General features: G+C 36.9%; 2 protein-coding genes across 2 annotated transcripts; both read left to right on the top strand.

Annotated features, from left to right (window-relative positions):
• Positions 1-2,047: 2,047 nt before the first annotated feature.
• ccn5 (cellular communication network factor 5) lies at positions 2,048-6,940 on the top strand. The gene is made up of 5 exons (XM_048177409.1): positions 2,048-2,476; positions 3,176-3,392; positions 4,404-4,652; positions 6,101-6,321; positions 6,400-6,940. The coding sequence occupies exons 1-5, from the start codon at positions 2,405-2,407 to the stop codon at positions 6,682-6,684; spliced, it is 1,044 nt and encodes a 347-aa protein (XP_048033366.1). The 5' UTR covers positions 2,048-2,404; the 3' UTR covers positions 6,685-6,940.
• A 56-nt stretch (positions 6,941-6,996) lies between these two features.
• On the top strand, positions 6,997-10,865 carry si:dkey-78k11.9 (P2Y purinoceptor 1). The gene has a single exon (XM_048177410.1). The coding sequence runs from the start codon at positions 8,863-8,865 to the stop codon at positions 9,853-9,855; it is 993 nt and encodes a 330-aa protein (XP_048033367.1). The 5' UTR covers positions 6,997-8,862; the 3' UTR covers positions 9,856-10,865.
• Positions 10,866-13,144: the final 2,279 nt, after the last annotated feature.

Below are 13,144 nucleotides of genomic sequence, written 5' to 3'. Positions count from 1 at the left end.
AAAGCTAAAGTTTAGACTACAAATTTCTAATTTAACAAGAATTCAACCACAGGTGAGTCTAATTATTCATTACACAGGCATCCAGCAGACAGTTAAAACCCCTTCCCATTTCATGCTGTCAGCAATGGCACCACATGGAAGAGAAATGTCACAAGACCTCAGAAAGAAAATAATTTCTTTACACCAGAAAGGTGAAGGCTACAAGAAGATCAGCAAAGCTTTACTTATCAGTCAGAATACTGTAGCAAAAGTGGTACAAAAATTTAAAAAAGGATGGAACTGCAACCATCTCACAGAGACGTCCAGGTCATCCACGGAAGTTAACACCTCGACAGGAGCGTCTTATGATGAGAAGGGTTGAAGAAAATCAGCATGCAAGTTCACTGCAGTTATCTAAAGAAGTAGAAAGCCAAACTGGGGTGACTATTTCCCGTGACACAATACAGCACTGCAGAGGAATGGCATGCATGGGTGCCATCCACGAAAGAAGCCTCTCCTAAAGCCTAGGCACAAAAAAGCCCGCCTAGAGTTTGCCAGGGCCCATGCTGACAAAGATGAAGACTACTGGGACTCTATACTCTGGGGTGATGAGACCAAGATAAATGTTTTTGGAACTGATGGCTTCAAAACTGTATGGCATCGCAAAGGTGAGGAAAATGCATGGTGCCTACAGTGAAACATGGCAGTGTGGGGTTCCTTATGTGGGGATGCATGAGTGCTGCTGGTGTCGGGGAGCTGCATTTCATTGATGGAATCATGAATTCACAGATGTACTGCTCTATACTGAAAGAGAAGATGCTACCATCACTCCGTGCCCTTGGTCGTCGTGCACTTTTCCAACATGACAATGATCCTAAACACATTTCTGAACAGGGTGAAAGTGATTCAGTGGCCAAGTATGTCTCCTGATCTGAACCCAATCGAACACCTATGAGAAATTCTGAAGAGACAAGTTGAACATGACTCTCCATCCAGCATCCAGTCTCTAAAAGAGGTCATTCTAGAAGAATGGAAAAAGATGTTGCAAAATGTCGCCAACTTGTTCATTCCATGCCTAGAAGACTTGGTGCTGTCATTAAAAATCATGGAGGCCATACAAACTACTAGATGTAGTAGATTTTGTTGTGGGGTGTACTCATTTTTGCATCACCCTAATTTGAGTAAAACTGAAAAATGTGTAATTAAGTTATATTATTAACCTTACTTTCATGTTATAAGTTAAACAGATGTGATATTAAACTTAGTCTTGTCAACATTTTGGAAATTGTTTTTGTGTTCATTGAGATATTGTTGAGCACTGTACATAGTTAAGCCAAGAGGTGACAAAAAGTTTAATTTATACAGGTTTGGAACAACATGAGGGTGAGTAAATGATGATTAGAATTTTCATTTTTGCGCCCAAACAACAAGCCTAAAAATGCTTATAGTAATACATTGCAATACTGCAAGAAAGCACGCTGTGCTGCCTTGCTTTTGAAGCTTAAACAAAACATAAAGCAGCTGTCGATGGTGTTTTTGTTAAAATTGCAGAACATAAGCTGCTTTTGTGCTGAATTTTAACTCCCTGCTAAATTATTACCCCCCTCGTTGAGGCCACAACCTGGTTGCCTAATCCTAACCACAACCCCAAGCCTAATACTAAACCTACATTGCATACCAAACATGTGAGACTCAGTGGTTACAATGGTGTCAATAATCGCATTTTTGGAAGAGTCTCGTGTTCTGTACACACACGAAACGCAAATTTAGGGTATTCACTCCCTTATTTAAATGCGGTTGTCACTCCTGATCCTGAAACTTTGCAGTGTGTACATGGTCTATGAGTGAGTCATTGAATTGTTTACTCAACTTATTCATTCAGAACCACTGACGATTGTGTGTTGCTTGGTTATGATTCTATTCTATTTAATTCTCCTTTGACTTTGTTTGAAGTTATTTCTGTTGGCAGGTCAAAAATACACAAAGTTAGTGGCAATTAAATTTTGTCTAAAATGTATGCAATACAAACCTTTTTATTGAGCGTTTGTGCAATACCATACCATCTTTTGTTTTACATTTGATGTAGTAATTCAATAAACAACAGCTATTAGACTTTAGAAGTAAACAACTTGGATGTGGTCAAGAGCAAGTCTAATGTGCAGTCTTCTCTTCCAAAAGTCCATGTTTCATCGCTGCACACCAGAGCAGACGAGCAGAGAGAGAAAATAATTCCTGGTTGTGGAAATGGGCAATGGAGATGTGGAATTTGAAACATTTCTGATCCAGGTCCAGCCACTGTTTACCCTGCAGTCAGGCTATGACATCAGAGCGAGGACTTTATAAAAGTGCATGTGCACAGAGCCAGGCAGTGAGCAAACAGTAACACAAGTAGAAAATCTTATTGTGGTGGAACACATAGAAGAGCATGATGGACAAGATACAGAGAGACAGAAACATCTTGATGGCATGGGCACTGCTGTTTTACGTAGGCTCACAGGTAAGAATCGCACGCTCTGTTTGCATGCATGCATGTGTTTTGCCAGTGGAAACATGTTTCTGATGTCTGTTCAACAGCATTGATATTTGATCCTCTTATACTTTTGTAAATTGGCATTGTTAGAATTTAGAAGAGGAAAGGGTAGTTTAGTGTTTTTTTTTTTTTATCAGGGTCTTTTTGTTGGAAGATTTGTCTTTGAGAGCTCACTTATTATTAAACAGGGGTTTCCAGTATAAACTAAATGCAGTGTTGCATTAATTCTTAATTAAAGAGAGAATGTTCAGTACAAATGAAAGATTTTGTTGGTTGGCTCTAGGTCTATTATAATTGAAAGCATGTTTTTATGTGTTCAGAGACTGGGAATACTTACCGTGAGTGATTCACAAGAGGGAAGATATTTTTCCTTTTGCTTCTCCCTATCATATTATGAATGCATGTTTTTGAAAAACATTCTTTGCTATTGTTAGAGTCATTCATGACAAATATATCAATAATGAGAAACTTTACATAATGAGAAATACTTTACATAATATTACAGTAATGTTTGATTATTGAAACCACATGCATTGGACCATCATATTATTGCACAGATGTACAGAATATCTGGGGAACTATCAGAAATTCTTAACCCTAAATTACCCAGACTCTGATGCTTTGTTGCATGCGTTACATAACACTTGTTCCTGTATGCTGTCTTAGGTGTGCTGTCAGCAATGTGGAGGCCCTTGTCAGTGCCAAGACTCTGTACCAGTCTGCCCAGAAGGAGTTCCTCTCATTCTCGATGGGTGCCATTGCTGCCAGGTGTGCGCCCGGCAACAGGGCGAGGCCTGCAGTGAGGTGTTTCCATGTGACAGTCAGCGTGGGCTGCAATGCGACTTCAGTGCAAGCTTCCCTGGTGACCCAGGAGAGTGTGTCAGTGAGTGCAAACTACTTCAACAACCAAATGCTCTCAAAGCTCTCAGCACTGTAAAACACTGTCCATCCATAGTGCTTGATTGACACTTCTCACATATCATTTACAACGTCGGTTTCCCATTTGCGATGTCGGTTTGAATATTTAATACATCATTTGTGATGATGGTTTAAGCATTTAATTCATCCTACAAGATAAGTACATTCGATTTATCATTTGATTGCTACATTATATTTTTAAATATGGCAGGGATGTACTGAATTTATAATATCAAACACCCTAAATGAGGTAATGAAATTGCATTTGAACTTTTGATTTATCATTTGAGCAGTTTTTTATTTATTTTATTATTTGAGGCCACTACCTGGTTGCCTAATCCTAACCTTAACCCAACCACCATACCTAATCCTAAACCAAGGGTAGGCAAGTTTGGTCCTAGAGAGCCGCTGTCCTGCAGAGTTTAGCTCCAATCCTGAAAAAAAACCTTCAGCTGCCCATAGCCTTAGTAATCCTGAAGAGCTTGATTAGCTTGTTCAGGTGTGTTTGATTAAGGTTGGAGCTAAACTCAGCAGGACAGCGGCTCTCTAGGACCGAACTTGCCTACCCCTGTCCTAAACCTACAATGCATACCAAACATGTGAGACTCAACGGTTACAAAGGTGTCAATCATCACATTTTCGGGAGAGACTCGTGTTCCGTACACACATGGAATGCTAATTTAGGGGATTCACTGCCTTATTTAAATGCAGTTGTCACTCCTGATCCTGAAACTTTGCAGTGTGTACATGGTCTATGAGTGAGTCATTGAATTGTTTACTCAACTCATTCATTCAGAACCACTGATTCATTCAGGAGTGCAATAACTGTGTGTTGCTTGGGTATGATTCTATTTTATTTAACTCTGCTGAGCCTTTATGAGAACATCAAAACATTTAGACCTTCTACATCCCAGTATAATTGTGAAAGCGGCCCAGCCTATGTCATTAGTATAATCTTTTGAACCATTGTTTTTAGGCCAGAAGGAGCTGGGCTGTGAGCATAATGGAGTCTCTTACCAGGAAGGCCAGGTATTTCAGCCCTCTTGTGCTCTTCAGTGCCGTTGTTCGGGCGGAGGGGTGACCTGTGTGCCCCGGTGCAGTGAGGATGTTCTCCTGCCCACCCCAGACTGCCCTCATCCTCGTAGGGTTCAGCAACCAGGAAAATGCTGTAAAGAGTGGGTGTGTGAAAATATGGACAACACAGTGCTTCAGGACGCTCATATAGGTACTTTATTCACTTTTTTTTTGTTTGTTTCCAGCAAACAAATCAAAGGCTGTTGTTGTTCGTGTAATTATATATTTCATTAGCTGGAAAGAAAACTGTCTCCTTTCTTTTGGGATTTTGCATAAATCTTTTTACATGTTTCTTATTCAAATCCCTATCTGAGAACTCTCAATTACATTCCAGACTGAGGTTTTCATTGTGGGATTTTGACCATTTAATTGAAAATGTCTTGCCAAAATGAAACCCAAAAGCACAAATACTGGCTTCTTCTCGAAGCCAACTTTCCATGATTCATAACAGGACTCATGTCTGTGTAACGCAACAATTAAACTCCAGAAAGCCAGACAGAGTGTAGAACACTGGTCAGGAGGGTGTTCAAAAGCAATGTCACCCAAGATACATCGGCTGGAATGGTACATTTTGTTCTGAGTGTGTTTGCAGTGAAAATGTTAACAGATCCATGCGTATAAAACACTGCCAATAAATGGGTTGGAGGTATTCCTTTTTTGAGATTCTCAGATTATAACAATGATTGTCAGATGGTATGGGCTGATTATCAGTTTACAGCTGTAAGGTTTAATGAGATTAGAATTAATATTTGAACAACATTACATAAAAATTTACACTATATACTGTACTTTCTAAATGCACATTCCATGTCTTATTGTGAATGATTCCTATGTGTGTGTTATTTTAAAAATGTTTGTCATCATAATGCTTCATCAAAATTCCTCTGAAATGACTTTTTTTCCATTGACGTAACTTAGGCTGTTTGGGTTATTGGATAATGTTAACCAATTGCTAAATAGCTGCTTTGTCTTTTTTTTTCTTTTTTTTTTGTAGCAAACATGCACTTAGTCTGGTTTGGTGCATGATCAAAAATGTAGCATGTTATTGCAAAATGTTCTAGCCAATCAGCTAGTAAGACTTCTTTATATTCTCATTACTTTAATACAATGTTTATGTTTATAATGAAAATGAAATACGTTGAACACCATTAAGGATATATCCTAATCCTTACTGCAATTGAGCTGTATGATGACACTATTATTGTCTTCGGTAAAGCTGCTTTATAGCTGAATTGAATTTGAACATCAACACTGTTATTAAGATAAATTTAATCAACATTGAACTGACTTGAGCTGAATAACAGCCTTCCGTAGAGCTGCATATAGCTGAACTGAACTTGTTTCATAATTGATGAACTTCACAGTTATTGAACTGAACTGAATCAACACTGAACTGATTTGAACTGAATAATGATACTATTGTTTTTTTTTTAGAGCTGCTTAACAGCAGAATTTGAAATTGTCTCATATTTGATGACGTTTGCATAATTGGATTCTCTGAAATAATTAATATGTGGCAATTACTGTACAAAATTTTCTGTTTCATATTGAAAGAAGTGTAAGTGCTGAAGTTCAATTGAATTGTTTTTGGGATGGCAGCTTCCAGAAGTGACCAGACATTGCCTGCAGATCCTGGATACCAAACCAGACCCGGCTCAAACTGCATAGACCAGAGCTCCGAGTGGAGTGCTTGTTCGCTGACCTGCGGGTCTGGAATATCCACACGGGTGTCCAATCAAAACCCATCCTGTCGCCTGGAGATGCAGATCCGCTTGTGTACGATCCGACCCTGTCAGCCCGTTCTCCATAGAACCCTACGGGTGAGATGATATACCATAGGATGTTTCAGTTCTGACCATTCAAAACATTCTCTAATAAACCCCCTATCTGTGTTTCAGTGGTCAAGGAGGAAATGTCAACCCAGTTACAGGTCAGCAACCCCAGTTCGGCTTTTCCACCAGGGCTGCTATAGTACACAGTTCTATAGGCCCCGTTATTGTGGCTCATGTACAGACAGCCGTTGCTGCACTCCTTACCATACTGGCACGGCACTGGTCACTTTCCGCTGCCCTGGGGGAAGACTGCTCAATCATGCTGTCATGATCATCAACTCCTGCATCTGCCATTACAACTGCCCCTATTCATCTGGAGGGGCATATAGAGGGACACCCCTCCTGGGTTAGACACTCACTCTCTTGTAGGCTGACTTTGGATCTAGTAGCTTCACATTGGATGCTCTGGGTTTACATGTCTTATTGAGTGTTACATGGACCCAACTCAAGATTTAAGCTTTCAGTTTAATGACTGAAAATTTTTTTTGGTTACACTTTATTTTACAGTGCCGTAGTTACATTGTAATTACTCAAATAAGTACCGCATAATATTAATGAACTACATGTACTTACTATAGAGTTACAGTTAGGGGTTGGTTTAGGGTTAGTTACTTGTAATTATGCATAATTTACTGTTATTACTATAGTAAGTATGTAGTAACGTGTAACTACGGCACTGTAAATGAAAGTGTTACCATTTTTTTTTTTAAGAATGCAAACATTGAGGGAACATTCCATTTTAGCATTTTGCAAACATTGTGGGAATGTTCTCTGAACATTCTGAAACATTTGAAAATCATTAGAAGAGCATCCAACTAAAACATTTCAGAAAAAAAGTTTCATAACTTATGTATAAATATTGTTTTTGTGCTACCATTTTGAGAACATTATTAAAGACAAGATAACACTGACCAAACATTCTATTAACATTACTGGAAGAATGTTTGCTCGTAACTTTGAAAGAACCTTATACCAGAACGTTAGCCAAAGTTCTGTGAACATTCCCTGTTGGCTCTGTACTTAGTGAAATTAAATAGTTAAATAGTTTTAAGATCTGCCAGAAATTTCATTTTTAGTTTTTTTTTTTTTTATAAATCTATTGGGTTTACACAATAGCAGCTGTTTTTACTTTGAGTCGGATGATACATTAGGTCCACTTAAAGTACACTTGAAAAATACTAAACAATTATGTAAGAGCAATATCTTTGTCAGTTTTGTATATTATAGGATAACAACTGTGGATTTCAATGAATTCCAAAGTTGTTAGCTCACAAAAGATAAAAATGATATAAAAGATAAAATGTTTTCTCCCCTTCACCAAAAGGATCTAAGCAATGAAACTCCTTATAGTCTTAGACAGATTTGAACTGTGCCAATAATAACATTAGACATGAATGCAGAAGTGCTTCAGGCATTGGTTAGATGCTGCGAAATCTACAGTTAAGTGTGGCATGTTCACCTGTATTTACTGTAGGCTTTTATTTGAAGACAGACACTAACTGTAGTGTTTACAAATTTCAAGCAAAAGATTTACTGTATATAGTATATATGTAAATACTTTTTATATCTATATGTGTCATTAATACTAGAATTTTTCCATATTTGTGTTCATTTTATTTCAAGTTTTATTGCACTGTCATTTGCCACCTTACAACCTTGCAGTTAATCAAAAGTTAATACAGCATTTGTCAGATTTCTCATAAATTCTCAATAATAAAGTTTTGTACTTGTCACCTTTTCTTTGGAACTAGTTGCTTCATCTTGAATTCCCAGCATGAGTCTCTTGCTTTACAATACAGAAGTGTAAGGCTGCCCTCTCTTGTTTTTGTGAGGAAGGGCAAGCAAGAATTTAATGCTTTAATTCAGTGATTCAGAATGTTTTCAGTTTACGTCTTGATGTTTTGTTTGTGTTTTTAACATTTTAATTTAGATAATAGTTACATTACTTTAATAATCTATTCATTTAAAGTCATCCTGCAGTCCCCTTGGAAGTTTGCTGAGGCTCCCTGATTAAGAATCACTAATTTGCAGTGAAAGAATTTGTATAATTATGAAATAATTATGTACACGAATGAGCAAATATAATAGAAATAAAGAATATATGGAGTGAAATGGTGAGTACAGCATCCAAAATCAAAACCATAAACCAGATCCTTTAGAAAATAAAGAACAAAAAGCATCTCTCTTCTTCTTCTTTTCTTTTCTTTTTTTTTTTTTTTTTTTTTTTTACATTAGGTTCCTGGGTATGTTACATCAAAATATTAAGGTAAACGTCCTATATGACTCATAGACAAAACATATCACTATTTCTATCATAAATAGTTTTTCTACAATCTAAAGAGATTAGTTGAAGTTCAAATCTCATAGTTAAAAGTTTTGCTTGAAACTCTTTTGTTTGAAACACCAGACAGTTAAACCAGACAGTCAAGTCACCAGAAACCATGCTACCACTTCCTGTGACACATTTTCATGTGCGAGAATGTCATACATCTCCAGCCTCCATCAAGAAACTCTAATCGTCTTCAGTGAATGATGGAGTCCAACTCAACCTGTGCAACTGTCAATTTTAATTTTACGCACAAATTTTTGCCCTCAGTCTACGTGACTGTTTTCACACTTGGAGTAATTGGCAACTGCTTGGGACTGAAATCTGTGTATGATAACTGGAAGAAAATGGGTAATATAAACATATTTGTGGTCAACCTTTGCCTGGCAGACATTTTATATCTTTTCACTTTGCCTTATTTGGTGGTTTACTACGCATCCGACAGCAAATGGATATTTGGAGAAGTTTTCTGCAAGATTTTAAGATTGTGTTTCTGCATCAATCTATACGGCAGCATTGGTTTCCTCACGTGCATCAGCGTTTACCGGTATCTGGGCATCGTTCACACTTTAAGGGTTAAAGGCAGAATTGAAACAAAACACTCGGTGGTGATTGTTTTGCTGGTGTGGTTTTTGGTTTTTCTTCAGTGTCTGCCTGATATGTTCTTTGACAAAACCTCCAGCAACATAACAACTTGTTTTGACACAACTTCGGACCAGTACATAAGGGAATACCTGAAGTACAGCATCGGAAGGACGGTTGTTGGATTCGGACTCCCGTTGTTAATAACTGTATGCTGCTACGGACATGTGGCGGTAACTCTGATGACTAAGAAAGACATCGATGTCATCTTGAAACTGAGATGTCTCAGGCTGGTTGTTATCCTGACCCTGCTCTTCTCTATTTGTTTCATTCCTTATCATATTTTTAGAAATGTCAACCTGGCAACTCGAATCTCCAAGCTGGACGGCACGTGTAAGAAATGGTATTCTAATGTGTACATCTTAAACCAGGTTGGCAATGCATTGGCATGCATGAATAGTGCGATCAACCCACTGGTTTACCTCTTTAACAGTGACGAATTGCTAATGAAGTGTTTTATGAGGTGCAGACGAGCACGTCAATCTGCTGCGGTCCCTCTTGTGGGGGAATCTCCCTTTCAGAATCATAATATTGACTGCATGACCATGGGATGAATGGAGATTCTTTGTGTGATAACTTTGTTCTTGCCTCGAGGACATGACTGTTCGTCTAGATGATGTACAGTGTAAAAAGTGATTCTTATCTCGTTCATTTTGATGGTGCATGTGGTTATGACTGGTCCCTTTCTATCACAGTAGGCCTGTACATCTGGTGACAGGATATGCACTTACTTCTTCACTGTATTCTGTAAAACAGAGATGAGTTTGTTCTTATTGTGTTTCAGTTCAAAGCAAGGCCATTTTTATGGGATAATCATAGCTAAATGTGACATATTTTTATGCAGCTGTTTTAAACAGCAATTGCAATGCTTACTTGCATGCACTGAATACTAGAAAATAAATTTTTTTGTTTGCTACATATATTTTTATGTACAGTAAATTCAGCTGAACTTACTTCATAACTGAGATTTGAGTTATGTACATTCATCAATATTACAGTAATGCTGTTATTTCTGTGCAACAGGAAACTGCTGTTGCCAGTGAATTTTTCACACAGTATAGTGCAACTGAAGTGTTGATAGCCATGTTTAGATATGACAAACACCAAGCAATGACTTACTACTTCTGTGCCATGTGGTAAAAACCGAACAGAAAGATCCTATTTTTGTTCAAGATAGACTGAAAAACTATATACTTGCAACCAAACGCATGTACAAAACTATGTAAAAAATACATTAAATACCTAAAATATGGGTTCACTTGGAACAAGGATAAATGTGGAGATATTTAAATATTTAATATAATACTATTACTATTTTATGAACATTTTAGTTTACTTTTGTAAGATAAATATTTTAGTATACTGTGTTGTTAAAACAAAAGGCAGTAAAGTTATTCTTTATCCCATTATTGTCTTTATCACAGATTGTAAATGTGTATTATTGTTTTGTGTGTCTTTCTTTTTTTAGCATTGAGTTTTTTTGTTTGTTTTTTTTAATACCATGCACCACAAGATCAAAGTTAAGATCAAGTTAAAGCAATAAATAGTGAAGATTTTTTTGCCAGTTTTGTCTAGAGCTTTTGGATATTTTTAATAGTTCACATTGAAGTTCATGACTGTCAAGTAAATACATTGATCTTGCTTTATAGGTAATGCAGTGAGATCCAGGCAGTTGAAGAAGTTGATGAAAAATTATTCATTTATTAAAGAGGAAAAAATTAAAATGGCAAGAATGATGAATAAATGATAATAAAATGTAATAGCTGAGTACAGCGTTGATATAAAAGACCAGATGTCCAGCAATCAAAAGTCTAACATCTACAATAAGAGTTCTGAGTATAACAGTCTTCATCAGAAGATATCGAAAAGCTTGCCAAAATAGCAGAGAGCAAGAAGTAAGGAGTAGAAGTGAAACTAACACAGACCAAGGTCAGTTATACACTGTACCTTAAGCATAGGAAAACTTACATCTCACTAAACTAGATGTAAAACTAAACTTTCTGTTATGCCAGTGATATATGTCTTCCTGCTATAAGAATCGTGACTGGTTGTGACTGTCCCATGACCGTTAAAAATAAGCATGCAAGATGTGGGTTTAACACCTTTTTGAAACAACAGTTGTGCAAAGCTTGCACATTTAAAATATCAAGTCTTTAGCAAAATAGTATTGCTAGAAGGATGGAAAGATGTATCAAGTTCAAACGAGACAAATTCTGAGATCATCGCTTCTGCAGTACATGGGAGGCGTCCAGTGTCAAACCACAAAGAAGTACAAAACATTTAGTCACATACGAACATTTGAAGAACAATTGAAGACTGCAAGCATACTCTTCAAACAAAAATATAACGAAAAATAAGCATAAATGTGTAGTAAATACTTAAATACATGATGAAGATTAATATCTGGAGTAGGATTACATGGATATATGAAATTAAAGATAATATTGATAAATCATAAGCCATAAATGATTAACATGAAATATGACTCAAATGCATGAATATGAATATTGGCCATTTTGGATACACCAGTATGCACTGATATTAAAATCTTAGCAGATACTGACAAGACAAGTCATGCTAAAGTGATATTAAAATTCTATTCAGTCTAAAAAAATTAATCAAAGTGCAAAATTGCTGGAAATACTGGTATACATTTGATGAGCTAAAACATCATGACCTGTCACAGGTGAAGTGAATGTCATTGATCATAAAACAAGGCCATATATTAATTAAACCTAATGTGGTCTTTGGGGTCAATATTCGGGGTACATTAGATGGTAAGAAAACAATCAGTTCTTATAATCAATGTGTTTGATGCAGGAGAAATGGGCAGTAATAAAGATCTGGGGTAGTATTCACAAAACATCCTAAGGCTAAAAGTAACTCCTAACTTGCCGATTTAAGAGAAACTCTTAAAAATAATGGCCGTGGAGTCCTAAATTTTTGCTCTAAGAGTATTTCACAAAGCATTTTAGTGCTAAAACTAGCTCCTAAATCTGTGAAACGCTAGGAGTAGTCAAGAGGACTCCTAAGTCACTAAGACCAAATCACAAACAGTCCTAATCCACCCAAAGACACTGTACACCATTGAGGCAATAGAGGATAGAGCCTTGGGTGCTGAACCTTTTCTTCATAAATGCAATACATTTTGATTTATAGATTTAAATCTACGATGAGATGCCAAAAATAAATCTTTAACAAATAAATAAATATTGTCCGATTACCTGTGGCAGTAGTTTTCATGAGTTCATATTTACAAATGATTGAATAGAGTAAAAACAAAATAATAAAAATAAGCGTATTTGGTGTGCTGTCCAAGGGGATTGAGGGCTCCGAGCTTGGTATTTAGCCCAAACCCAAAGTTCTCCTCAAATCCCCAGCCGAGAGTGAGGGACGGGGTGGCAGAGGGATGCAAAAAACTGACGAAGTAACTATAGGCAGGTCGGCTCTCATCTGTGTATACATACCTCCTCTCGAGCTGATTAGAAATAAACTTTGTTTATAAAAAAAAAATTGTTGCTTGAATTCTGCATTCTCTTGAGATGCAGACATCCAAGAGGTGGACAATTAACTGTGTATACTAGTTTAATTAGTGACACTTAGCCTACATTTTAAAACCTTTATTTGAATATGGCAACATTTTCATTAAAAACATTTATTTGAATAGGGCAACATTTGTATTTTAAAACCTTTATTTTAATATGGAAACATGGCACCTCATTCTACAATATTTCTATGATTAAATCACTGACTCCTCCCCCATTAGCCAATCACTGTGTGTTTACTCCATAGCAACGAGGTCAACTCCGCCCTTACTCTTAGCTTAAGACTTCAGTCTATTCC

Source organism: Megalobrama amblycephala, linkage group LG24 (assembly GCF_018812025.1).
Source record: "Megalobrama amblycephala isolate DHTTF-2021 linkage group LG24, ASM1881202v1, whole genome shotgun sequence".
NCBI lineage: Eukaryota > Metazoa > Chordata > Actinopteri > Cypriniformes > Xenocyprididae > Megalobrama > Megalobrama amblycephala.
Note: the sequence above shows the minus strand (reverse complement) of the source record. Positions and strands in the feature narration are given on the sequence as shown.

Excerpts from the sequence above, each read along its gene's own strand:
- ccn5 (XM_048177409.1), top strand. The coding sequence starts at position 2,405 with ATGATGGACAAGATACAGAGAGACAGAAACATCTTGATGGCATGGGCA. Across the intron at positions 2,477-3,175 it reads TGTTTTACGTAGGCTCACAG|GTGTGCTGTCAGCAATGTGG; the intron begins GTAAGAATCGCA and ends ATGCTGTCTTAG. Across the intron at positions 6,322-6,399 it reads TTCTCCATAGAACCCTACGG|TGGTCAAGGAGGAAATGTCA; the intron begins GTGAGATGATAT and ends TCTGTGTTTCAG.
- si:dkey-78k11.9 (XM_048177410.1), top strand. The coding sequence starts at position 8,863 with ATGATGGAGTCCAACTCAACCTGTGCAACTGTCAATTTTAATTTTACG.